Source organism: Myodes glareolus, chromosome 7, assembly GCF_982192425.1.
Source record: "Myodes glareolus chromosome 7, mMyoGla1.1, whole genome shotgun sequence".
Classification (NCBI taxonomy): Eukaryota; Metazoa; Chordata; class Mammalia; order Rodentia; family Cricetidae; genus Myodes; species Myodes glareolus.
In genome coordinates, this window is record NC_142032.1 from 25,119,385 (window position 1) to 25,146,907 (window position 27,523).

At 42.3% G+C, this 27,523-nt stretch overlaps 1 protein-coding gene and 1 long non-coding RNA gene across 10 annotated transcripts in view; one reads left to right on the top strand and one right to left on the bottom strand.

The window, feature by feature from the left end:
• Cpeb3 (cytoplasmic polyadenylation element binding protein 3) overlaps window positions 1-27,523 on the top strand; it is a 191,716-nt gene that overhangs the window by 7,720 nt on the left and 156,473 nt on the right. For 5 of the 9 annotated variants that reach the window (XM_085693818.2, XM_085693819.2, XM_085693820.2 and 2 more), the window contains exons 1-2: window positions 21,688-21,826; window positions 24,766-25,790. In XM_085693818.2, coding sequence (XP_085549944.2) covers window positions 21,703-21,826; window positions 24,766-25,790 — 1,149 coding nt within the window. In that variant the 5' untranslated portion in view covers window positions 21,688-21,702. Of the gene's footprint in view, window positions 1-21,687; window positions 21,827-23,657; window positions 23,826-24,405; window positions 24,541-24,765; window positions 25,791-27,523 lie in introns of those variants that run through there. The other 4 variants (XM_087907946.1, XM_087907947.1, XM_085693822.2 and 1 more) reach the window with 4 other exon arrangements.
• Window positions 298-25,864, bottom strand: LOC146893643 (uncharacterized). The gene is made up of 4 exons (XR_015003283.2): window positions 25,724-25,864; window positions 4,399-4,473; window positions 2,637-2,691; window positions 298-725 (listed from the first exon to the last, which is right to left on the bottom strand). It is a non-coding gene; the product is annotated as an uncharacterized LOC146893643 (long non-coding RNA).

The following is a 27,523-nucleotide window of genomic DNA, read 5'->3' on the forward strand; positions in this document are numbered from 1 at the left end:
CTGAAGTACAGAGATTGCTTGAATGAAGGCAATGGTTTGAGGCCGGCCAAAACTGCTGGGCCAGGCCTTGTAAGTCTAGCATTCAGGAGGCTGAAGTAGGATGACTGCTAGTTCTAGGTCAGCCTGGGCTACAATAGCAACACTCTGTTTTAAAAAAATCAATAATACAGCCTGGTCTATAAGAACTAGTTCCAGGACAGGCTCCAAAGCTACAGAGAAACCCTGTCTTGAAAAACGAAATAATAATAATAATAATAATAAACACAAATAACCCAAATTGAAAATGGACAAAAGATGTGAACAGACATTTCTTTAATGCTAGTGAACAAATGAAAATATGTTTATTATTTTTAATTAGCTATTTACCACATGAATCAAAGTGTTTTTTGTTTGTTTTCTTTTGTCTGGAATCCTTACAGCCCTTAGGATGCAGGAGTCTTGTTTGTTGTCCGAGTTTTGGTCCTGGGTATTGAGTCTAGCGTTTGAGCAGTGAGCTGTCTCCTCAGCACGGAGGCTTTGTTTCCCTGTGCTCCTTTGCTGTGCTTTACTCCTTCCCCCTGGGAAGGTCTGAATTGACTAGTAGCTGTTGTGGATCCTGGAGTTTACTTTTCAGGTTTGCTCTTTCCATGTGTTCTGTTACGCTCACACCTTCACAGACATTCAGAGTGGCTCCATTCACAGAGGCAGTAGATTCTCTGCTGGAAGGGTTAAAGATGCCAGTGACCCTGAGATAGGAGGTGCCACAGAGAAGTAAAAGTAGACTATTAAAGGGAGGAGATTGATTTGGAAGAACACAGACTGCAGCCTCATGCTCCCCAGAATTCAAGCAACTTAGAGATAATTTGCTGAAAAATTGGAAAAATCAAGCAACATTTTGGAAATGTTTTAAAAGTAAGCCTTAAACATTACATGTGGGCTGGCAAAATGGCTCCGTGGGTTAATGCACTTGCCACCAAGCCTGGCAACCTGAGTTCTATTCCCAGAACCTACATTGTGGAAGGAGAGAAGTGAATCCTGCAAGTTGTCTTCTGACCTCCACATGTGCACCTTGGGGCACCTTGGGGCATACAAATTCATAAATAATTTTTAAAATATATGCTCTGGAAACAAAAGTCAGATTTAGTAATTAGTTATTTTCAGTCCCAGTTTGCTTCTTTCTAGTGTCTGTGTATGGGAGTTTTGCCTGCATGTATGTCTGTGCATTATGTATGTGCGGTGACTTAAGAGGCCTGCAGAAGACATTGAATCCCGGAGTTACATGTGGTTGTTAGCCACCAAATGGATACTGGGAACCCAACCTGGGTCTTCTGCAAGAGAGGTAAATGCTCCTAACTCCTGAGGCAATCCCTCCAGCCCTGACATATTCTTTAACCTTCCAGGTGTATCTATAGAAAAACAAAACACATAGCCAACCTCATGTCAAATGGTGAAGAATTGAATTTTTCTCACAGAGATAAAACAAGGACGTATGCTCTTGAAACCTTTAATCAACAGTGTGCTGGAGGCTCTAGTCAGTAGATGGAAGTTTTTGTCCTGCCTGTTCCTGCAGCCATTCAGTCCCAAATAAACACACAGAGGCTTACATTAATTAATTATAAACTGGTTGGCATATTGCTTAGGTTTATTACTAACTAGCTCTTACAACTTAAATTAACCCATAATTCTTATCTACATTTAGCCATGTGGTTAGGTACCTTTTCTCCTTTTCTCAGTAAGGCATTATCATCTTGCTTCCTCTTTGTCTGACTGGTGACTGTGTCTCTGCCTTTCCTCTTCCTAGAATTTTCTTAGTCTGGTTGCCCCACCTATACTTTCTGCCTGACTACTGACCAATCAGCCAATCGGCGTTTTATCAAACCAATACGGTGACAAGTCTTTACAGTGTACAAGAGCATAATCCCACAGCACTAGTCAAATCAAGTAAGAAAAGTAAAAAAAGGCATCTGTGTTGCTCAGTTTGTGTCAACTTGACACAAAGTCACCTGGGAAGAGCCTCAAGTGAGGAAAAGGCCTGTCTGTGGGCATTTTCTCAATTGCTAATTGTTGTGGGAGGGCCCACAGCCCACTGTGGCAGTGCCACACCTAACAGGTAGACAGGGGTTGTATAAGAAATCAGCCTGAGCAAGCCAAAGAGGGTAAGCCTGTACGCAGCGTTCTTCCACGGTCCCTGCTTCAGTTCCTGTCTCCAGGGATTTTATTTGAAACCATACCTTGACATCCTTGATGATGGATTGTAACATGTAAAGTTTCCTCCCCAAGTTGCTTTGGATCATGGTGTCTATCACAGCGACAGAAGCAAACTAGGACAGAAGTTTGTCTTGAGTCAGCTGTTGCTGAGACTGACCTGGCCATGTTGTTTTTGGGGGAGGATCGTGGAAGAATTTGAAGCTTTAGGCTAGAAGAGGTCTTTGAATTCTCAGAACTTAATGAGCTGTTATGGGCGCTGGGAAGATAGGAATGTTGAGAGAGGTGCAGATGATAGGGGCCTGGCTTGTGAGGTTTCAGAGCAAAGCAAGCCAGTGAGCAGCAGTTCCATGGCTCCTGCGTCTCCTCTTGTTTTTCTTTTCCTGACTTCTTGTAATGAGGACTATGATAGAGACATGTAAGTAAAACAAGCCCTTCCCTCCCCAAGTTACCTTTGGTCAGTATTTTATCACAGCCGCAGTTAGGCAGACTAATACAGCATCTGTTCTGGGAAGGAAGAAGGACACCTGTTTTATTTTCTAATAAGATGATCTTATGCTTAGAGAATCCCAGGGAGGTGAGTCTTCTTTGAGTAAGTCCTACTTTCCATGACTCTCTCTGAGGGGAAGCACATCCGGTGCTGTGGGGTGGGTCTTTCTTTCTGGGAGCCTCTCTTTTAGCCTTTGTGTTTCAACTATGTATTAAGACATCTTTCGTAGATGGGCAGTGGTGGCGCACCCCTTTAATTCCAGCACTCAGGAGGCAGAGGCAGGTGGATCTCTATGAGTTTGAGGCCAGCCTGGTTGACAAGAACTAGTTCCAGAAAAGGCTCCAAAACTACAGAGAAACCTTGTCTCAGAAAAACAAACAAACAAACAAACAAACAAACATCTTTAGTGAGGCCTGGTATGGTGGCACTCGGGAAACAGGCAGGTAGATTTCTGTGAGTTCAAGGCTGGTCTGGTTTACATAGTAAGACCCTGTCTTAAAACAAAACACCATGAAAACTTTAATAAAAAATGCAAGAAATCACACAAAACAAATATTAGAATCAAAATGCAATTCAAACAAGGTTATAAGATACAAAATCAATATGGAAGATTTACTGTATTTCCGTAAATTAGCAGTGACCAATCTAGGAATAAAAGCAAGAAGAAATAATTTCATTTATTAAAAACATCAAAAGGATCAAAATAGGTCTGGGGATATAGCTCAATTGGTAAAATGCTTGCCTAACATGTACAGTGCCCAAGGTTCAGTCCCTAGCACCACATGAACGAACTCTGCGTGGTAGTGGATGCTGGTAATCCCAGCACTGGGGGTTTGAGGCTAGAAGTTCAAAGTTAGCCTCAGCTACATAGTACGTTGAAGGTTAGTTTGGGCTACATGAGATTCTTTCTCAGAAAAATAACATTGGACTGGCAAGATGGCTCGGTGGGTAGAAGCACTAGCTACATAGGCCTGTGAATTTAATCCCCGGATCCTACAATGGAGAGAACCAATTCTTTAAAACTTGCCCTCTGTGGCTGGAGAGATGGCTCAGCGGTTAAGAGCATTGCCTGCTCTTCCAAAGGTCCTGAGTTCCATTCCCAGCAACCACATGGTGGCTCACAACCATCTGAAATGAGAACTGATACCCTCTTCTGGCCTGCAGGTATATATGAAGATAGAACACTGTATACATAATAAATAAATAAATATTAAAAAAAAACTTGCCCTCTGATATTCATATATGCACCATGGAGTCATACTCATACACTTACACATCAAATGTACATACAGTGAAGATGATAAAATAAAAAGAAAGCACAAAGGAGTCAATTTAACAAAAGAAATAAATAACATCTGAAAACTAAGAAATTAAAGTTACAGTAATTTGAAAGAGTTCACCAGAAGACGGACTTTCTCTCTGTCTGTCCATCTGTCCATCTATCATCCATCCATTCATCTCTACTTATATATAGATATATCGATATCTGGATAATATTTTAAAACTAGTAATACTTCCTAAACTGATCTATAATCCTGGGCAATTACTGTCAAAATTTCATCATGTAGAAAGTGGCAAACTGATCCTAAAGGTCTCACAGATTTTGTTGATCTAGAAGAGCCAAAGGATTCCTGTAAAAGGGGAACCAGGGCTGACAGATATGACCCAGTGGTCAAGGTGCTTGTTGTTAATCTGACTGTTTTACCTTGATCCCCAGTACCTACTTGGTGGCAGCAGAAATCCAGTTTCTCAGAGTTGTCCTCTGATGTCACACAGATCCTGACACACGTGTGCCCCAGCTACAACAATAAACAAAGAAATGTAAAAAATAAATTGAAAAGGAAGACTCAAGTTAAAGAATTCACATCCTTGACTTAAAAATGCTTTTTTTCTTTATTGTGGTGCCTGGGATCGAATCCAGGGTGGCATACATGTTAGACAGTATCCTATCGCTGAGCTGCATCTCCAGCCTCACGCTTAATGGTTTCCTTTGTTTAAGACAGAGTTCCTGTTGATCATGCTGGCCAGGAACTCTCCTCTCTTTATTTTTCTTTATCTTGGCTTCCAATTCTATGCAGCCAAGGATAATTTTAAATTTCTGATCTTCTTGCCTCCACCTTGAGTGCTGATACTACAGGCAGGTGCTACCACAACCAGTTTATTTGGTTATGGGTATTGGAGCCATAACTTTGTGCAGGTTATGCACTCTGTAAACTGAGCTACATCCCCAGTCCATATTTTCTATTTTATTTTATTTATTTAAAAAACTTACTATATCATATTTACTATGTGGGAGGGGCTGGGTGAGTGGGATGCAAGTATCATGGCACCTGTATGAAGGTCAGAGGACAGCTTTATTTTATGTTTTTATTGAGCTATACATTTTTCTCTGCTCTCCTTTCATCCTCCCCCTCCCCTTCTACTCTCTTCTGTGACCCCCACGCTCCCAATTTACTCATGAGATCTTTTTCTCCTTCCTATGTAAATCCATGTATGTCTCTCTTAGGGTCCTCTTAATTCTAGGTTCTCTGGGGTTGTGGTCTATAGGCTGATTTTTCTTTGATTTATGTCTAAAAGCCACTTCTGAGCGAGTACATACTACATTTGTCAATCTGGGTCTGGGTCACCTCACTCAATATGATGTTTTCTAGATCCGTCCATTTGCCTGTAAATTTCAAGATGTCATTCAAGATTTTTTTTAACTGCTGTGTAGTACTCCATTGTGTAAATGTAGCACATTTTCTTTATCCATTCTTCGATTGAGGGGCATTTAGGTTGTTTCCAGGTTCTGGCTATTACAAATAATGCTGTTATGAACATAGTTGAGCACATGTCCTTGTGGTATGACTGAGCTTTCTTAGTGTATATACTCAAAAATGGTATTGCTGGGTCTTGAGGTAGATTGTTTCCCAATTTTCTGTTCAATTGCCATAATGATTTCCAAAGCAGCTGTACAAGTTTGCACTCCCACCAGAGTGGAGGAGTGTTCACTTATACAACATCCTCTCCAGCATAAGCTGTCATCAATGTTTTTGATCTTGATCATTCTGAAAGGTGTAAGATGGAATCTCAGAGTTGTTTTGATTTGCATTTCTGTGATGGCTAAAGATGTTGAGCAATTCTTTAGATGTCTTTCAGCCATTTGAGATTTGTCTATTGAGAGTTCTCTGTTTAGGTCTATACCCCATTTTTTATTGGATTATTTGTTCGTTTGATGTCAAGTGTCTTGAGTTCTTTGTTTATTTTGGAGATCAGCAGAGGACAGCTTTTAAGAGTTGGTTCTCTCCTTTGGTGATGTGGGTCCTGGCGATTCTGAACTCAGGTTATCAAGCTTGGCAGCCATTGCCTTTACCTACCAAGCTATCTCATTGGTGTTCTTTTCCTAATTTTAAAGCTCATTAAAATGCTACATTAATCAAGATACTGTGGTATTAGTATAAAGGTAGACATTTAGATTAGTCTACTTCTAAATAGGCCAGGAAGTCTAAAATAAATCCTGACCTTCATGATTGTCAGTTTATTTATAGCAAGGGCACCACTGTAATGTAATAGGGGAATGTATGTATTTCTATCACAGCTGGATAGCTGTATGCAAAGCTCACACACCATGAGCAAAAATTAACTAAAAATTGACCTAAAACCAAAATGTAAGAGCTAAAAGTATAAAATTCTTAGCACACAGCTTGCCCAGGACCTGGGACTAGACCGTCTCCTTACTCTGACAACAGCATCAGTGACAGAGGAAGAACACATGGGACTTAATCAAAATCAACAGCTCTCATGCCAGAAAGGAGGTATTTTGGTCAGATATTCTTATGACTGTGAGGAATACCTGAGAGATTTTAGATGTGGTGATTCATGGCTTTAATCCCAGCACTTGGGATGTAGAGGCAAGAGAATCAAGTATTCAGATATGGGTCACCACATCTAGTCTTTGTGGTGTAGCATGATTAGTAAAAACCCAGAGAAAGAAATTGGGGTTCAACCTGAAGGTCAGAAAAACAAAACACCCAGCCACTGGCTCTTACAGTCTACCTCATTCCGAAATGGTGATCCTGCCTTCAGGAATACCAGAATGAGACTGAGACTGCGAGCTGTCTCCTCCCGTATTATAATCCTCTCTAGGGCTGGGATTAAAGGCGTGCACCACTACCGCCTGGTTTCTATGGCAAACTAGCGTGGCTACTGGGCTTAAAGGTGTGTGTCACCACTGCCTGGTCTGTAAGGCTGATCAGTGAGGCTGTTTCACTCTCTGAACTTCGGGCAATCTTTTATTTATTATTAAAATATAAATGAAATATCACTACATTGTGGTGCTTCATTTTTTAAAGATTCATTTTATTTTCTGTATATGCATGTCTTGCCTGTATGTAGGCATGTGTACCACATGTGTACTTAGTGCTCACAGAGGACAGAGGAGCATTAGATCCTCTGAAACTGGAATTATAGATGGCTGTGAGCTCCCGTGGGCATGAGCTACCATCGGTGCTAGGATCAAACCTTGGGTCCTCTGCAAGAGCAACCAGTGCTCTTCACTGCTGAGCCATCTCTGTAACTGCTTTTTTTTTTTTTTAAATAATGCTTTGATAGTTGCTACTTTATTGACTGAACATTTTCAATAGTGGTAGTGATAACAATACCTTACAACATACATAGAATGTTTAAGAAACAATGTATATTCTCATAGTTTTATCCTTAGACTTGTAATTGAGGAGACCAGGCTTCTAAAACTCTGAATAGATTTTTAAAGTTAGACACAACAGTGTAACTTTATCATTTGATCTTCAGTGTGAATAGCTTTGAGAGTGAATAAGAAGGACATTTAGTATGCCAGTTTAACAGCACAGATAAACTCTACTGGAAAAGTCAGGGTAGAATTACTCTGTCAGTAACTGACAAAGGGCATCTGTTTCTCTGGGCTCTGCTCCTTGTATCACAGTGTCACATGGAATATAGTTTGTTTCTTCCCACTGTCAAAAATCCATTAGAAGATTACAACTTTAAACATACGCACATCAAAAAATTCCATAAAGCCACATCACTAGGGGTTACGCCACAGATTAACCCCAGTGCAGTAATTGTAGGTGATTTTAATACTGTACTTTCCCCAATGGACATATTTCCCAGACAAAACAAAACCAAACCCCTGAAACAAAACAAAACACTGGAAATATCAAATGACACGATTGACCCAAATGCCCTAACAGATGTCTACAGTATGTTTCACTCCAGCATTACAGAATACACCTTTGCCAGGTGGTGGTGGCACACGCCTTTAATCCCAGCACTCGGGAGGCAGAAGCAGGTGAATCTCTGTGAGTTTGAGGCCAGCCTGGTCTACAGAGTGAGTTCCAGAACAGGTTCCAAAGCTTACAAGAAACCCTGTCTTGAAAAGCCAAAACCAGCCAACCAACCAAACAAGCAAACTCCCCCCAAACTCCTCTTCTCAGTCTTCCATATAGGTTTCTTTAAATGGATGTGGTGTTATTTTGTGGTGTTATTTTGAAGCTCTCAAGCTTTTAAGAGGTAGATCCTGCTTGGTGGAAGTAGTTCTCTGGGACAAATGGCCCAGTGACGATGATTCTTATTTCCGGCTGTGGTCTCTGCTTCCTGCCCACTACTACACGAGACACTTCTGCCACATGCGTGCTCTGAACTCTGCATGCCTTCCCTACCACGATTAACTAAAACTGATGGAAATATGAGCCAAATAAAACTGTCCTCCCTGAAGTGGTTTCTTTTAGGTTATTTTGATCATAATGATGCAGAAGTAACTAGCACAGAAAATTGGCCAGTCAATAAGTGTGACTAAACCTGACCACGTGGTTCCTAAGCCTTTGGGATTGTTTGTTTTTGAACAGTTTGGTGATTCAGGCTAGAGAAGCCCGAGAGTGATGTAAGAGCTTAATAGGCCCCTGGTTGTTTTCTGTGTCTAACTGCTTAGAGTGCTTTAGACAGTGGACCTCAGCGCAGCAGAGATATGTCTGGTGCTGTTTCCAATAAAGACAGCAAGGCCCTTTGGGAGAAACTGAGTCCTAACTGCAGCAGGAAAAGTACCTGAGCCTGGACTATCCAGTTCCCAAGGGAAGCTGGTCAGATTGGCTGTGTGACATACTTCTGTAATCCCCAAATCTAAGAAGGATGATGCTGAGGACAGCTTGAGCTATATAGTGAATCTAAGACCACGGTTTCACAGGAAAGAGAAATGTTAAAAAATGATAGGGGTAGGCTGGCAAGATGGGTCAGAGTTGCCATGCCTGACAACTAAGTTCCATCCTCAGGAACCATGATGTAAAAGGCAAGAATCAAGTCACCTAAATTGTTCTTTTACTTTAACATGCATGCCCAGGCATGTTAGTGCCCTTCTCTACTGAAAATGCTAAATAAATTTAATAAAATCTTTAAAACAGGTATGGTGGCACTTACCTGTAATTTCAGTATTGGGATAGTAGAGACAGGAGGATTAGGAATTCATGGTCTGTCCCAATTATATTGTGAGTTTGTGGCTAACGTAGGCTACAACCCCATATCAAAAAACAAAAACACCTTTTTAAAATATCTTAATAAATATGCTAAAATATATATTTGGCTCTTGTATATGCTAGGAAAGTGTTGTACTTCTAAACTATGTCCCCAGCCACTCTTGATTTTATTTAATAATTCATTTGCGTGTGTGTTGGGGGAGGTAACATATGTACGTATTTGGGCAAGTGCCAGAGCAGGCCACAGGATCTCTAGAGCTGGAGTTACAGGAGGCTGTGAAACAGGATCACTCACCAGGACATGGAATTCACCAATTAGACCAGGCCAACAAGCCCCAGGAATCCTCCAATCTCTGCTACCCCAGCAGTGGGATTACAAGCGTGCCCCATCATGCCTAGCTTTTTATATGGGTACTTTGAACAGAGGAGCAAATGATCTTAACTGTTGAGCCATCTCTTCAACATCTATCATTCCTAAGCCTGAGTTTCCTTAAAGCAAGACAAACAAACAAACCAACAACTGGGAATGAGGAGATGCTCGGAAGGTAAAGGCACTTGGTGCTAAACCTGATGATCTGAGTTCAATCCCCAGGACTCATGTGCTGGAGGATGAGAACTAGTGCTCCTCCCCTCCACATACACACAATAAATAAATGTAAAAAAGACAAGGAAAAAGAAAACCCCAGCAAAAGAATGATAGTTTTTATTATTTAGGGTTATGTGATGATTAACTCCCTAAGTCAGTGGTTTCAACCTTCCTAATGCTGCGATCCTTTAATACAGTTCCTTATGTGGTGACCCCCAGCCATAAAATTATTCTAATTGCTATTTTATAACTTTTCTACTGTTATGAATCATAATGTAAATATTATTGGAGATAGAAGTTTGCCAAAGGGGTTGCAATCCACAAGTTGAGAGCCACTGCTTTAAGGCATAAGAAATTCTTTGTTGTTGTTGTTTTTTTTGAGATAGGATTTCTCTGCATTGCTCTGGCTGTCCTGGAACTCACTCTGTAGACCAGGTTGGCCTCAAACTCACAGATCTGCTTGCTTCTGCCTCCTGAGTACTGTGATTAAAGGAGTGTGCAACCACCATCCAACAAGAAATTCTTACGTAGTTCAGAATGTTAGCTAGTATAAACACTGTTAGCAGAGAATAAAGAAATTCTCAATACACTCTTGTGTATTTAATAATACTTTTATTAGTTTAAAACTAATAAAAAATAAAAAGAAACTTTTAAAAATACCTGTATCCTTCCACTACTACCACAAAAGAAGAAAATCCTGTGGTGGTTGAGGTCAGACCTCACTAAGTAGGAAATACAGGTCTGTAGGAAGAAGCGGGATAAGAACTATGTGGTGGTTCATGTCTTTAATTCCGGAACTCGGAGGCAGAGGCAAGCAGATATCTGTGAGTTTAAGGCCAGCTAGCACTACATGATAGCTCTCAAAAAAATAGCAAATCAGAAGTTCTGGTTGGTAAGAGTCTATTCCTCTGTTAGCCTGACCCATGTGACTCCTGGTACCAGTTAGTGTTAAGTAGGAAGGAGACAGACTCTATTCTCAGTTTAGAATTTCTAGGTAGTTCAGCTGCCTCCCAGGATTAACTTTGGATCGCATACCTTGACCTCTACTGCTTTAGTTTGTTAAAGATGCTTTCATATACACTATAGAATTTTGGAGATTTAGATCCAGCAGTTTTTAAAATTGTCCCCATTTGATTCTAGAGGAAGCTAACTGAAACTAAGAACAGAGGCTTTTATAGGCATATTGTTTACATATAAATTCTGGTTCCTTTGCTTCCCTAAGTTATAATCTGTAGCTGGCCTGGTTGCGTAGGCATCAAAGCCATTTGGGAAGCTGAAGCAAGAGGACCACAAGATCAAGGCCCACCCTGGTCTACAGACCGAATCCAAGGCCAACCTGAGCTAGCCTCAAATTCCTGGTCTAAAGTATTCTTCTTGTGTCAGATCTTTAATACTTTGGAAGACAGTGTACACAACTGCTAATAGATATATTTTTTTTATCATTTTTAGGAAGACTAGGTTATTGAGTTCCCTGAGAGAGGGCAGTCGACTGGACAGTAACACAGTATTGCCTGTGGCCTGAGGACTAGGAAGGTAGTAGTGGGAATAACTGCTTAGACAATCAGATGTAGATACACTTTATTCATTCATTTTTGAGACAGGGTCTCATTTAACTTAAACTTGTCTCGAAGTCACTATGGAGCCCAGGCTGGCCTTGAATTCCTGATCCTTCTGTGCCAGTTTCCTGAGTGCTGGTATTCCAGGCATGTGCCACTATGCCTGGTGACAACTAAATTTGGTAAGCCCATGCCCTTTCCACATGTCACTTCTTACACTATTAAGCCGATCCCCTACTACTGTGATGATGTCATTTCTGTTAGCATCCTGGCAGGTAGTCTAGTTTTTCCAAAAGTGGTAGCGTAGACAGTTGCTATACTTTTTTTGTTTCTCATTCCCCAGTCAGGTATAGTGGCACTTGCCTGTAATCCTAGCCTCAGGAGGCTGAGGCTGAGGCAGGAGACTTGTGAATTTGATATTAATTTGGGTCCCATAGGGTAACTATCTCAACAACACAAGGTAACTATCTCAAACAACAAAAAAAGTGAAAAATACCTTTGGATTTGGGTTTATGGGGTGGGTTTGGGTTTATGGGGTTAAAGCAAGGCCCCAAAGAAGGCAGTTTTCAATAGTAGAAGACAAAGACAGCCTACATTAAGTGAACTACTAAACAAGTTACAGTGTGAGTAACAACAACAATAACAAAACAACCTGATAGGTAGGTGGTACACAACTTTAAACCCAGCAATCAGGAGGCTGAGGTAGGTAGATTTCTTTGAGTTAGTTCAAGGATAGTCTGGTCTATATATTGAGACCCTATCTCAAAATAGACAAAAAGAGAATTGAGTTATCATTTCTGCTTGGATCTATCCCCTTCTGTAAGCTGGAGATCAAACCCAGGTCTCTCAACACACTAGGGAAACACTGCTACTGAGCTATATACCCCAGTCCCAGATGTACTGTGTAGGAACTGGGTTTTATAATATTTTTAGCTTAAACTTGACTTTCCCATGGTGGGGACTCATGTATTCATACATCCTGGTAGTGGATTGTCCCTTCAGGATGTGGCTTATGAACAGTAAGGTTCACGCCCTTGGTGAGAAGAGTATGGGCTGGATTTCAGTCTGTCCAGCTCACTTTCTGGTGCTGAGGGTATATATACAACCTGTGAAAGGGAGGCTGAGGGCGCCATACTGTTTATTTACTGCCCTAGCTGTTAGCATCAAGTCAGGTAATAAAGGGAAGGAATTTGCTGAAATTCAATTCCCCGTGTAAGAAAGGCACTGATTCTGTAGATACTACTTGGCTTTAAATGAGAGGATCCAGGGGTTACCTGAGCAGACACACCGACTTTGTCCTTGTTATGACAATTTCTATGACTCATCAGATTGGATAGAACCTGATAATTGCTGGCTGCTAATGCGGAGATTGTCTGGCGAGGCTTTTCTCTATCCGTTAAGACAAATCAGTTGTCTTTTTACTTTCAGGTCTCATGTGGCCCAGTCTGACCTGGGCTCACTAGAACTGATGACCTTGGACTCTGGGTCCTCCTGCCTCCACTCTAGTTCTGGAATTATCAGGATGTGCCACTGCACTGGGCTTTGATGAGTCATCTTCTGGAAGACAGTCATGCTTATTTTGGGACACTCAGAGATTTGCCCATGGGTAGAATCTGGCTAAAGCTTCCCCTGGTTTTCAGGCGAAGGCTAGCCATACAGTTTTGCTTCAGCAGTAGAAAGGGAAGTTTCTAAACAACCATTTGCCTTCTTTCCACACCTTTGAAGCTCAAACTGTTTCTGTGGCTGTGTGGATTGAGGAGAAAGGAACCTGTTTGTATGAGTCACTAAACAAAAGACAAGTCTGGTGTCAACCTGAAATGAGGTTCTTGTTCTGCAATAGTGTGTGAGTTTGAATAGGGAAATCACCTAAACTGCCTCTTTTACTTCTGCCGTTAGCGATAGGAGCAGTATTTACCCCAAAGGTTTATTGCAGAGACCAAATGAAATGAATTCAAACAGATGCGGTTCTACACTCCTGCAGTCCCAGCATTCAGAAGGCTGAGGCAGGAGGATGAGGAGATGAAGCCTAGCTTGGGCTACACAGGAAATCCCAGGCCATCTGAACTACACATAGTGAAAGCTTGTCTCAAAAATGAAGTAGAAAACAAAGAAGAAGATTTTGTTTCTCCCAATCCTTCTGCCTCTACCTCCTGAATGTGGGAGATTGCAGACTTGTGCCACTATGCCTGGATATGTTTGTCTGCCTTTATAATAAATTTAATGTGTATATGAGTGTATGTCACAAATGTGTGCATGTGTGCCTGCAAAGGCCAGAAAAGAGTCACATCCTCTGGAGTTGGTGTTTCAGGCAATTGTGAGCTCCCTGGTATAAATGTCAAGAATGTGAACCAGGGCCCTCTTGAAGAGCAGCACACACTCTTAACCTCTGAGCCATTTTTCAGCCCATTTGTCTGGTTTTGAGAAAGTGTCTCATTCTACAACAGGCTTCGAACTCATAGCAATCCTCCTGCTTCAGCCTCTAAAGTGCTAAGATTACAGGCACATGCATCATACTTGGCTTTATCTGTTTTATAAAATAATTCTTATAGTTTTTATAGTCTCCAGAAAGAGAGTTACTGTGATGAGAATAAGACAATGGAAAAACTGGGCTGTAGGGAGAGAGTTCAGAGCACTTGCTCTAGCTGGAGAGGACCAGGGTTCAGTTCCCAGCACCCTATCAGGCAGCCCACAGCCACCTGTAACTCCATTTCTGGGAGATCCATTGCCCTCTTCTGGCATCCTCAGGTACCAGACACTCAGGTAGCACACATGTATATGTGCGGGGAAACACTCATACGTATACAATTAGAAAAAACAGTTAAGTGTGGTGGTGCCCTTGTAACCCATGCACTTTAGAGATAGAGACAGGAAGGCCAGGAGTGCAAAGGCAGCCTGGACTTGGGAGCTTGAGGACAGCCTGGGTTGTGTGAAACTCATCTCAAGTAAACAAAACAAATGAATAAAGAAAGAGAGAGAAAAAACAGAAAAAAAACATTATGAGGGGAACTCAGCTTACATTGGGTCAAATCTTAAAAAAAAAGTAACAGTTTAAGAGAGAAAATTTAGATGTTGATATAACGTCACATTTTTATAGATTTTATTTTTTGCATTTATGTGTGTGAGTGTGTGTGAGTGAGTGTGTTTAGGTCATAGAACAATTTCTGAAAGTTGGTTTTCTCCTATCAAGTGAGTTTTAGGAATTGAATTTAGGTTTATCAAGCTAGGTAGCAAGTGACTTTTCCTGCTAAGTCATCTCTCTGACTCTACAATTTACAAAAATAAAGTAAATGGTGCTGGAAATCAAGCTCAGGGCCTTGATCACACTAGGGGAGTTCTCTACCATTAAACTGTACCCTTGGTCCTCATGAATTTTTAATGAATAAACGGTATGTAAAAATATCTAATACCGGGGCTGGAGACATGGCTCAGAGGTTAAGAGCACTGGCTCCTCTTTCAGAGGATCTGGGTTCAATTCCCAGCACCCACATGGCAGCTCACAACTGTCTGTAACTCCAGTCCCAGGGAATCTGACACCTTCACACCAACTCAAATGAAATAAAGTTAAATAATAATAAAAAATCTAATACCTTGAGCTGTTTTTCTTTTGAGACTCAAAATGAATACAAGGGGAATAACTTAGCAGTAGAACACTTACCTAGCATGTAAGGGCCAGTATGACATAAGATAACTATTTAAAAATAAAGATTCAAGGAAAGAATTGATTTGAAAAATCCTAGAAATAGTATCCTACAACAAGAGAAAGGATAGATTAATTATATTAAACATTATATTATGCTCATTAAACATAGTAGTTTTGAAATACCTGTAATGGTATGAGTTTTTCTTCATCTAATGTTAACTTAGAAAAAATTCTGTTAGTCTTTAAGAGGCAAAAACTATACCTTGTTTTTGATTTGTTAACAAACTCTTGTCCAGCACCTCCACCGAGCCTAGGTTATAGTAGCTCGTTCACCAAGAGCAGACACGCAAGCAAAGCATGGAGAGTACTGTCCTCGAGTACACCTACCTGTGCTCCAGGGAATGGGGCGATTCTGCCATCAGTACACGCTTCACAGAACAGAGTGAGCGAGAGCAGATTATCAAGAGGTGGAAAGATCGTCCAGGCTAAGGACAGCTGCCAGGGTTGCCATGGCTGGAGGATTTATATGGAAGCCACATTTGGGAGGGTACTATATGAGAGACATATATATGATATTACTGTAGAGAATTGAGAGACAGAATTATACTGGGTGAAAATGAAGAGGAAGGGATGCAAGCAGAAATTTAGGAGGCAGAAAGAACAAGTTTTAGTGACCAGTTAGACTCCCTCAGTGAGGGTGAAGAGGAAGAGCAGAATCCTGCCTGGATTCTTAACCTTGAGTGAGGAGACTCGGGGTGGTGCTATTAAACAGGATAGGCCAAACAACTCGGTTACATAGCAGGTTCCTGGTAGGTGTTTCCTCAAAACAAATACATGTAGCACACCTAACCCAAACAAGACAAGAATCTGTGTATTAGATCAAAAACACATATAATGGAAGAGTGTGTGTGTGTGTGTGTGTGTGTGTATAAATCTATCTGTCTTATCTATCACTATATTCCAGTCAAAGGGTTATTATCAGAGCATATAAAAGTAGACACCGGAAGAGAAAGGGATGAGAGATTCCAACAACAAAAGAATTAAATGGACAGATTGATAGGAGAAGATGCTATAACTCACTAAGAAGAGAGGCAATAGAGAGATGTGTTTTTTGAAGAGTTAGAAAATTAGGTATTTTGCCACCTACTTTGTACAGTATCCCAAAGTTTCCTTAACTCTCCATTCCACAGAGCTTGCCATGATCCTTTTCCATATCAAATGCTTTTGCTGAACTCTGTAACTCCTTTTTACCTAACAACCTCTCCGAGAACCTTCTCTAACCATCCCTCCTGCCTCAGCCTGGGGTTGTAAGCAAAGGTCAGAGGTCCAGTGGCAAACGTTTTCCCCACTCCCTTGCCAGACAAGTTTTCTCTGTGTAACAGCCCTGACTGTTCTGGAACTCCCTCTGTAGATCAGGCTTGCCTCCAATTTAGAGATCTGTCTCTGCCTTCTGAGTGCTGGGATTAAAGGCATGCGCCACCACTGCCCAACTAAATATATTCATAATTAGTCCAGTTTGTTATTTTCATTTATGGTTAGTGTTTTTGTGATTTGTTTTTAAAAAAATTGATGGGACTGAAGGTGTACTTCAGTGGTCAGAATATGTGCTTAATGTGTGTGGGTCACAGATTCCTCAGTACCCGAATGAGTCAATGGTTTACCTTAATACTGTGAAGATATTCCTCTAGATTTTTTCCTTTGGTACTGGGGATCCATTCCAGGACCTTGCACGTGTGAAGCAAACACTGCACCACTGAAAAAGCACTCTCAATTCTGGATATGTTCCTAAACTTCTTTAATAATTAAAAAATAGTTTATATTCATTGTATAAAACAATGGGCTTTATTGTACCAATTTAATCCACATATATCATACATTTTGACTATATATGCACCCCTATTTATTACCCTGTCGTATTCCTTCTCCTCTCGGCCACTTTCTTTCCTGGGTGGTCCCTTTCACATTGGTGTCATGGGTTTTGGTTGTTCAACTTTCTTCTCTTCTCTTCTCTTCTCTTCTCTTCTCTTCTCTTCTCTTCTCTTCTCTTCTCTTCTCTTTCTTCTTTTCCCTTCCTTCCTTCCTTCCTTCCTTCCTTCCTTCCTTCCTTCCTTCCTTTCTTTTTGAACAAGGTCTCATGTGGCCCAAGCTACTCAAGAACTTATTAAGTAGCTAAGCATGACCTTGAACATCTGATCTACTTGCTTCCACCTCCTGGGTGTTGGGATTATAGGTTTGTGATTGTGGCCGACTCCCAGTGTAATTGTTCTTCTAAATAAAGTATAGAATCTTGGCTGCTTCAGATAATAAAAAGACATTTTTTATTGGTAAATCCACTCATTCATCCATTTATGTGTTATATATTGAGCTAGGAAAGGTGGTATATACCTGACTTTGATACTTGGAAAGCGGCTGTGTTCACTACTATATTGCCAGTGCTGTTGCTAGATACTTGAGAAGCTGAGGCAGGAGGATTACTTGAGCCTATAAATATGAGACTAACCTGAACAACATAGTGAGACATCTCCAAAGAAAGAAAGAAAAAGGTGTACGTATGGAAAACCTACATGCTATCTGTGTTTATAAGCAGTATTATAGAGGTGCTAGTAATGAAAGATGATTATCCCAAAAAGGAATACATGGGCTGGGTGTGGTGGCTTATGCCTGGGAGGCAGAGGCAGGTGGATTTATGTTCAAGGCCAGACTGGGCTACAGAGTTCCTGTTTCAAAAAAATGTATAAGTCTATTTTGGTTAAACACAAAATGAGGTGCAGGAAGGTGGTGATTCTGCCTGTGCTCCTAAGCGTTTAAGAGACAGAGATGGGGTCTTGGAGCAAGCATGCTAGTTAGACTAGTAGAATCAGCCATCTTGGGTTCAAGTGTGAGGCTGGAGACTCTGTAAAGTGTAAAGTGGAGAGCAACAACAAAACACCTTTAGTCCCAGCACTGGGGGCAGAGGCCAGTGGATCTCTGTGAGTTCAAGGCCAATAGGCTCCAAAGCTACACACACAGAAACCCTGTCTGGGGGGGGGGGGCACTGACCACTCTTCCAGAGAACCTGGGTTCAGTTCTCAGCACCCACAGAGTAGCTAACAATTGTCTGTAACTCCAAGATCTGACAGCCTCACATAGACATACAGGCAGGTAAAATACCAATGCACATAAAATAGAAATAAGTTAATTTTAAAAACCCAAACAAACAAAAACTGTGTCACCCTCTGACTTTTTCATGTGTGCTCACACATGCAGACAGGAATACCACACATACACTACAAACCAACACTGCAACAGATAGCCTTTGTCGTTGTTGAGGCCCTCCTATGTTTGCCTGCTATGTACTCTTTGGTATTTTTGTTTGAGCTATTTTCTTTTCAGGTCTGAAATCTCATTTTAGGAAAGTAGAGCAGAGATTAGTGGCTCACTTCGAAGTACAGTAAGGTTCCAGGAAGTACGGGTAGTGCTCATTATCACCCACCAAGAGTCGAGACCAAAGTTTATCTTTTTCTAGCCTTTGAATTACCAGTAGACTTGTACTTAGGGTCAGCTGCATTAATAAATGTTCAAGTATACCATTTCAAACATGCACATGAATAATAAACAAAACAAAATGGACAAAAATCCTTTTTGGGGGGCAGGTACTAGACTAGGCAGCAAAGTCTCCAAGACTGGAGCTAGTGTGAATCCTCCTGTCTCAGCCTCTAAAGTGTTGGGATTGCAGGCATATACCTCTCTATATAACGTCTACCTAAATTGTTAGTTTTCCCCCTTTATAAATAACTGGACATGGAGCTTAAAGATATAGTTTAGTTGAAACAGTGCCTTCATAGCATGCGTGAAGCTCTGAGTTCATCCCAGCACTGCATAAACTAGATGTGGTGGTAAACCCTTGTAATCCCAGCACTGCATAAACTAGATGTGGTGGTACACCCCATAACCCCGGCACTGTATAAGCTAGATGTGGTGGTACACCCCTGTAATCGCAGCACTGTATAAACTAGATGTGGTGGTAATCCCAGCACTGTATAAACTAGATGTGGTGGTACACCCTGTAATCTCAGCATGTGGGAGGGACAGGAAAAGAAAAGAGGACCAGAAGTTCAAAATCAGCTTTGGTTAAAAGGCAAGTTGCAGGCCTGTTCAGACCTTGTCTCAAAACCAAACCAAACTGAGCATAATGCCCATACTTTTAATCTCAGCACTTGAGAGCCAGAGGCAGGTGGATCTCTGTGAGTTTGAGGCCAGTCTGGTCATAGCAATTTCTAGGCCAGCCAGGGCAACATAGTTAGACCCTGTCTCAAACAAAACAAAACAAGAAATTTACCAAAACAACAAACAAAAAGACAAAAGGAAGGACAAAAGAAAAAAATAACTAGGAACAAAGACTACTAAAAGATGCAAATTGGTAGTTTCTGATCAACTTTACTTCTGATTTGTAAGAAAGGAAAACAGAATTGAGAGTTGTAAATGCTGCTTAGCATTTTCAGATCTAAGTTCAATCAGCACAGTCATCAACTGACATTTACTCTGAACCCCATGGGTGAATGGCATGGAACCAGATTCCACAAGAAATATTATCCTCTGCCTACGCAAGCAAACTTAGCTCTTGAGTTATTGCTTTCATGAGCTATACATAATGACAGTTGATGTTAATAGGCGGTGAGATTCAGCCTGAAATTATTATGCTAAAATAGGGACAATCACATACTAAGTTTAATAATAAAAACAAGGCTGTGGTAGTGCCTGTAGTCCCACCACTTGGGAGGTAGAGACAGAAGCTCCAGGAGTTCAGCTGCATAGCAAGTTCCAGGGTAGCCTGGGCTAAATTAAATGACCATCTGTTTGAAAAACAACCAAAATCTCCCTCTACAATTTCCCCTAAGTAGAAACTGTATATATATCTTGAACAAAGAAGTCATTGTTCAATAGCTATACTCTTAAGGTTTTAAATTATTTACTAATTAATATCTTATCAAATACTATTTTTCACTGAAAGAGTTTAATTTTATTTGATCACTGTATCAATAATGCAAGGTAGACTTTCAGGTAAAAATAAGGCGAATTGACTCAAAACATATGGATAAAATTCTTTGCATGAGTATATATATTTATGTGTGTATGTGTGTGGGGTGTGGGTATGTGTGACTAAGTGCAAGTGGAAGCCAGACATCAAACTCAGGTGTCCTTCCTCAGCAATAGTTTGCTATTTTTTTTCCTGGGGTGGAGATGGGTCAAGGCATGATGCAGTGGCCTCTGTTGTGGCCAAAATGGAAAGATGGGGAGGCCAAGAGCCTAAAGTATCTAGTTATCTCCGGCAGTCTCCCGTCCATTCTGCTTAGATCAGAAGAGATATGTCGAGGTCATGGTGATATAGCCATACACTTTTTAATCGACTCTTTATAGGTTTCATGCATCCTGATTCCATCCATCTCCCACTCCCTTCATATACATCCACACTTGCAACCTCCCTGCTTTTTTTTTTTTTTAAAAGACTATCTCTGAACTTGGACTGCATTTGCCTATCAGCAGGAACCCACCTGTTTTCCCCCCACCCCCAAGCTTTGGGTTTATAAGGGTGCAATGCTGCTATGCCTAGGCTGTTTTATTTTTTTAATGGGTTCTGGGGATCTAACTCAAGTTCTTATACTTTATCAACTAAGCTATCTCTCCAGCCCGTTTTTGGTTTGTGTGCAGCCCAGGCGGTTTGAGAGCTCATGGCCATTCTGTTGCCTCAGCCTCTCTAGTGCTCAGGTTATGAGGTGGGCATTTCTCATTTGATAAAAAGTCAAATACAAAGAAATCCTGAGTTGGGTGTGGTGGCACAAGCCTCTAATTCCAGCACTGGAGAAGCAAAGACAGGAGGATTGGTGCAATTTTGAAGCCTGCTTGATCTACATAGCTAGTTCCCAGTTATCCAGGGGTGCACAGGGAGAGCCCGTCTCAGGCAGTCAGTTATCCAGGGGTACACAGGGAGAGCCTGTCTCAGGCAGTCAGTTATCCAGGGGTACACAGGGAGAGCCCGTCTCAGGCAGTCAGTTATCCAGGGGTACACAGGGAGAGCCCGTCTCAGGCAGGCAGTTATCCAGGGGGTACACAGGGAGATCCTGTCTCAGGCAGTCAGTTTTGGTAGATAAAATGTCAAACATTTTTGATTAAAACCTATTTTTACCTTCAAGGTCAGTAACACATTTAATATTAAGGGAGTTTTAAAATTCTGTATTAAGACGGTTTTCTTTCAGCAGGTGTGGCAGTATACATCTATAAACCCAGCTCTTGGGGGAGGCCAGAGGACCCAGGTTAGCCTGGGCTGTGTAGGGAAACCTTGTCTCTCGTGTCTCAAAACAGAACAAAGCAGCTGGGGGGTGGGGGCTTTAGGTGTTTATCATTCTCCTGTAGTTCTCCGCCTGGTTTTTTCTTCCACACCCTAATCTCTTTCTTTCTAGTAGGGTTCCTATTGCTGGCTATCCAGCCATTACCATCATAATTCCATTTAAGGTAGCTCGGCTGGATCTATTTATTCTGTGTCCTACAATCTACTTTCTCTTTTAGCCTTGCTTCCTAAATCAAGTTGACAACCCAGTTTATTTTTCCTTCTTTTATTTCAACAACTCCTGGTCTAGATTGGTTAGGAGGCTACAATATAATCCGGGCACAACCTCTCCCCCTTGGAATCTGTATTTACGAGGTTTCCTTCTTTCCTGGCTGAACGTGCTGAAGCCCGGCAGAGTACCTTGTGAAAGACTTCAGCCCCCACAGTCCTCTGTGTGCGCATGCCCACTCTTCTTACAGTTGTCAAAGTGCTTTTCCAGAGCGGTCACATAATCAACCCGAAAGAAGAAATAAATACTGTTCATTTTTCAATTTTATCGCTCTTTAAAAACTGGACACTTAAAGGTAACTGCTGCTATGAATTCATTACTTGAAATTGGGTTATTGCATGCAAAAGCCGATCTATTGTGTGTGGTGGGGGAGGGGAAACAGGCATCTATTTCTCAGACTTTGCTATATATAAGCAAAAAACCTCCAACTCAAATTATACAGGCAGTTATTTAAGGATACTTCATATTGACTTTGTAAATTTTATCTTAATCACTGAGTTAGTTTTTTTTTTAAAAGATCTTATTTATTAAAAGGTGGGTCTTGACCTTGACAGTGAATTTATACAGAAAGCAAAATTGCATTATTTTAAAAGAGCATTGAAAAAAGGAGTGTTTTCTTATAACATTGAGGATTTAATGAGGTAGTAGTACTATTGATTAAAACCATCATAAAATATTCTGAGTCTAGGTTACTTTTTGGCTTGGGGGTGAGGGGTAAAGTACAGCATTTTTTCCCATCAAGAGCATGCAGTTTAAGCTGAAGGCATTAACAAAAAGCATTGAATACAAACAGTAAGAAAAGCTATACTAAATATAATCCAATACATATTTCAGCCATGATGATATAGTCATTGTAAAGAAAATTCTCGCTGACCAAAACACTCAAATTCCAGAAGTATAATGGTCTACTGCAGCACTGTAAGAAGGAAGTGTGAGCATCTGTGACCATCCTCTTTGGCAGTGATGGAACTTTGTGCTGTCTGAGTCCGAGGTTCACTGTCCTCTGTGCTCTATTTATAATACTAATCAAAGCCATTGTTTTACGTAGAGGAAACTGAGGACCATAAAAGCAACCTAAAGCAAGCTCTATTGATAGTAGCAGGCAATCGGCAATCCTTGGTGCACGTTATATTATACTGGGCTGGGCTTTTTTCCCAGGGGAGGGGAAGAAGCAGGGAATAAGAAGGCAAGTACGGTGACTGAGAAGTGAAATGTTTCCCTAAGTCTACTATATTCTTTGTACGTGAAACTTTGAAATGAAAGATGTTATCTGTTAAGCATTTTAATGATCGTTTTAATAAAACAGAATAGTTAATCCAACTTGTCTGATATCTTTTGTGTAATAGTTAAGAGAGACGATACCTCCATTTTAAGAGTTGTTCAATAGTCCAAAGGCAGAGCTGTCGTGTGTATCTGAATGCCCTTTTACAAATGTCCCATGAAAGATGCTTCTCCAGTATATGATTTAATTAACTGTATTAAATATATTAATAATTTTGTTGCAATTGTATGGAGTCATCTAAAAATTATATGTTTGGTCATAGTGCCTTTAACATTTCAAAATATTTGTTTTCAAGGTCTCAGCCCTGTAATATTCAGATATTTAAAGCAATTAACATATTCTGAGACAAGCTAATTCAGTGATAACTACACACATGGAAATCTTTTGGTTTTGAGTGATTACTGTTTTCATCCTTGAGTAAGAAAACAGGTTGTATGGCAGAGGTGAACATAGCTCTTCTATGTGAAGTGGAAAATACCATACACTCCTTATATGGCTAAATGAAGCAGTGAGGGTAATGTACTATAATTACAATGTATGAGAATTTGGGACTTTGTACTCTCTATTTTTAACAGTTGCTAGCATATGGTAATTCGGGGTCCTCAAACCATAGTCTTTCACTGTTAATACTAGTGATAAAAGAATGGATTCTAAATTTGCCAGTCTTGTGACCGAGACAGCAGCAGGAGGATTCAAAAATGAAAATCTGGCAACCCCAGAATTATCTTGACTGTCTACTTAAATCTCAGATGCATTTTAAAGTCCCGCCCCCACTCCATCTCACAGACTCCCTCCCTTCTCCTCCCTTCCCACCTCCCTCCCTCTGACCTCAAATCCAACCAGAAGCATTTCTCCACTCTGCAGAGAATTTCTCAGGCTCCCGTTGAGACCTGAAACGCCAAGAAGCTAGGAAATCTCTTGGGCGACAGAATTGGAGACGAGAAAATTGGAGAATAAACAGAAAAACCACAATCCTTAGAGTAATAAGAAGCAAACACGTCTAAACGTTTCAGTAGGTTTTCTTTCTTTTCCTCTTTCTTCGTTCTTTCTTTCCTTCTCTCGTTTTTTTTTTTTTTTTTTGAGTCAGGTTTCATTTATATTTATACTGGGCTGGACTCGAACTAAGTATTCAAGGCTGACCTTGAATGTTTGATCCTGCACCTACCTCCAGAGTACTATGATTACAAGCCTGCGCCACCACGCCCGGCGATTTTCCTCTTTTTAAAAACTGGATTTTCTTTTATACTAAAACGTCTCCTAACAAAATGGAGTAGCTGCCGCTACTAAGAGACCAGAGAATGATTGTGCAGCTGAGTTCTTCCAACAAATGCCTAAGATTTCCTCTCTCGTGGTTCGCTGCAGCCAAGTGAAACAATTATCCGCGGCAAGAAGGCAGTTTGCTAATCAAGAGGGCTGTCTTTTTCTTGTTTCTTTTTCTTTTTCTTTCTTTTTTTAAGTGCTTCAGCTGGGGAAGGGGAAAGAGAGGGTCGTGTACCACGTCTTTTTAACCTTGCTGAAGGACGCAGCACTATTTATTGACGTATGCAAATAACTGGGGGGGGGAGGGTGGTGCTTGGGAAAAAACAGGAACCAGAATCAGTTTCTCATCGCTGGGTGAACGTTCTGAGTTCCGGTGAAGGGGAAAGAGACGTGGCGAAATTGCTGTCTTTCTGTCTTATAAGCACATCTCTCACTAATACAGAAAAGGGACCGAGACGTCAGAAAGGGTGAAGACGCTCTCACAGTGTTTTTAAGAGACCTTGCTCGAGCCCTCCTACCCCTCCACCCTCCCCCAGCCCGACCTGCTCTTCTAAATGCGAGATTATGGATTTGCATTGCAATTGGCTAGTGGCAGTGGCACTGGATTTTCGCAAGTAAAACACCCGCCCGCTTCAGTGAGGGCATTCATGATCACACTGACAATAACGCATCTCTCTTTCTTCCCGTTTCAGCTGCGCAAACCATGCAGGATGATTTACTGATGGACAAAAGCAAAACCCAGCCCCAGTCTCAGCAGCAGCAGCGGCAGCAGCAGCAGCAGCAGCAGCAACAGCTCCAGCCCGAGCCCGGCGCAGCCGAAGCCCCGTCCACGCCCCTCTCCTCAGAGACCCCCAAGCCCGAAGACAGTAGCGCGGTGCCGGCCCTCAGCCCCGCCTCGGCCCCGCCAGCCCCCAACGGCCCAGACAAAATGCAGATGGAGTCGCCGCTCCTGCCGGGCTTGAGTTTCCATCAGCCCCCTCAGCAGCCACCGCCACCGCCGCAGGAGCCCGCGGCGCCCGGAGCGTCGCTGTCACCGTCCTTTGGCAGCACCTGGTCCACGGGCACGACGAACGCGGTGGAGGACAGCTTCTTCCAGGGGATCACCCCGGTCAACGGGACCATGCTCTTCCAAAACTTTCCGCACCACGTCAACCCGGTCTTCGGAGGCACCTTCTCCCCACAGATCGGCCTGGCACAGACCCAGCACCACCAGCAGCCGCCGCCGCCCGCGCCACAGCCGCCGCAGCCAGCGCAGCCCCCGCAGGCGCAGCCCTCGCAGCAACGCCGCTCGCCCGCCAGCCCCAGCCAGGCGCCCTATGCGCAGAGGAGCGCCGCCGCCTACGGCCACCAACCCATCATGACCAGCAAGCCGTCCTCATCTTCGGCCGCTGCGGCCGCTGCTGCCGCGGCCGCCGCCTCCTCGGCCTCGTCCAGCTGGAACACGCACCAGAGCGTGAACGCCGCCTGGAGTGCCCCGTCCAACCCGTGGGGTGGCCTACAGGCCGGCCGGGACCCTCGCCGCGCTGTTGGCGTGGGCGTGGGCGTGGGTGTAGGGGTACCCTCCCCGCTTAACCCCATCTCGCCGCTCAAAAAGCCCTTCTCCAGCAATGTGATCGCGCCACCTAAGTTCCCTCGTGCGGCCCCGCTCACCTCCAAATCCTGGATGGAGGATAACGCTTTCCGAACCGATAATGGTAACAATCTGTTGCCTTTTCAGGTAATGCCCTGTGCTCTTGCACACACCTCGCTCCCGCCCGTTTCTTTCCTCTTCCCGGGTTCTCTTGATCGATCCACCCGCCGTTATTTAGAAGGGACGGTGAATTGCAGCTCCCCTCAAACCTTCTGGTTCACTAGGACTATTCTGCTCACTCTGGGTGGGGGTGGGGTGTGAGGTTGGGAGAACATTGTGACTGCTTGCGGGTAGAAAAGGGCCTTTTTTCCTTCCAGTTCATTTCCTCTTCACTGTGCTTGTGCATCTTATTTTTGGCCCTCTTTGACAAATGAAGCCGCAAGTGTATATAGCCAGGTGCGGGAGTGGTCCCAGGAGGAGTAGGCTGAGATTCCTATCATTTTAAGTAGCTACACATTTTCACGTTATGCAATCCTAGGCTCAAAGTGCCGGAAAGCCATCCACGCCCAAACCACCCTGGCTTTATATATACTCTTAAAGCGGTTAACAGCCTTCGAGTGGTGCTATTTCAAATAGTTGCATATGCTCAACTAAGCTAATGCGAACACATGTGTTTATGTCTCACGAAGATGCTGGGATCACTAATAATCAGCATATTGCTCCTGCCAGGAAAATTATGAGTGTGAGATTCCAATAAACACCCTATAAGGGACTGAAGCAGAAGAGTGGAAATTCTAGGGGAAATTATTCCCATGTTACTTAAAAGAAGGATTTAGGGTTTTTTGTTTTTTCCAGGAAAGACAATAGGACGCGACCTTCAGAGCCATATTGCAATGGAGTCTATTTGCTAGCTAGCACTGAAATATTTAAAGCTGCAGTGTCCTTCACCAGTTGGGTTATTTAAGAAGACAGTGCAGATCAATTACACCATTTGAAACTGGGCAAAGTGAAAGTCTTGCAACTTTAATGAAAAACGAGTCTTGTGCCTTGGTATTAAATGCCAATGCAAAACCCAGGAAGTGCTCCCGACAGAAATATTGAATGGAGAAAGTGCCCTTGTTTCTGTTGCTTTCTCACATAGTCTGAAGTCACAGCAGTAGGCAGGGTCCTGGACAGTTTGGATCAGATAGGGGTACTGAGAGTATGCGTTCATTGGGAGCCTTTGCTCTCTAGTAGGCACTTAGCAGGCTCCTGGGAATTGATTTGTCCATAAGCTTTTAGGCTCTGTTATGAGAGAAAATCTGGGCGTGGTGGTTCAGCACCAAGGCCTGGCTATAGGATTAAGAATTCCAACTCAGCCTGGGTTACTTATATGATCTTGTCTCAAAAAAGAAAAGATAAGGAATTCTTTGACCCTGCTGACAGATGCTAGCCTGGCAGTTTGACCAAAGGAGAATGTGGTACAGCTGGAGCCTTCAGTTTGCGAGTCTTTACTTTTCAGGTGTTCGTGGGTAGGTCCTGTCATGTCGAAGGAAATGGGAGCACTGACAGCATATCTGAAGGCTAGAGTGAGAATTCTGGTTCTTGACGTTCAAGGTCTATGAAACCTTTAGGTTGTGTTTAGGAGTTTTGTTGTTTGGGTTTGGGGGCTTTCTCTGGGTGGAGCTCAGGCTGGTGCCCAGGTCTTGTTCATGTTGAGCACACGCCTTGTGGAGCTACACTCTTAGTCCTAAGGAGAGGCTTCCGTGAGCAAGCTTCTCCCAGAATTTCAAAAGGGTCTTGCAGGAATGGTAGATTCCGATGTTAAGGTATAATTTTAATTTTTCGACAGGCTCTTTCGTAGCTTGTGCTTGCCTCAGAACACTCTGCTTGCTGAGGAT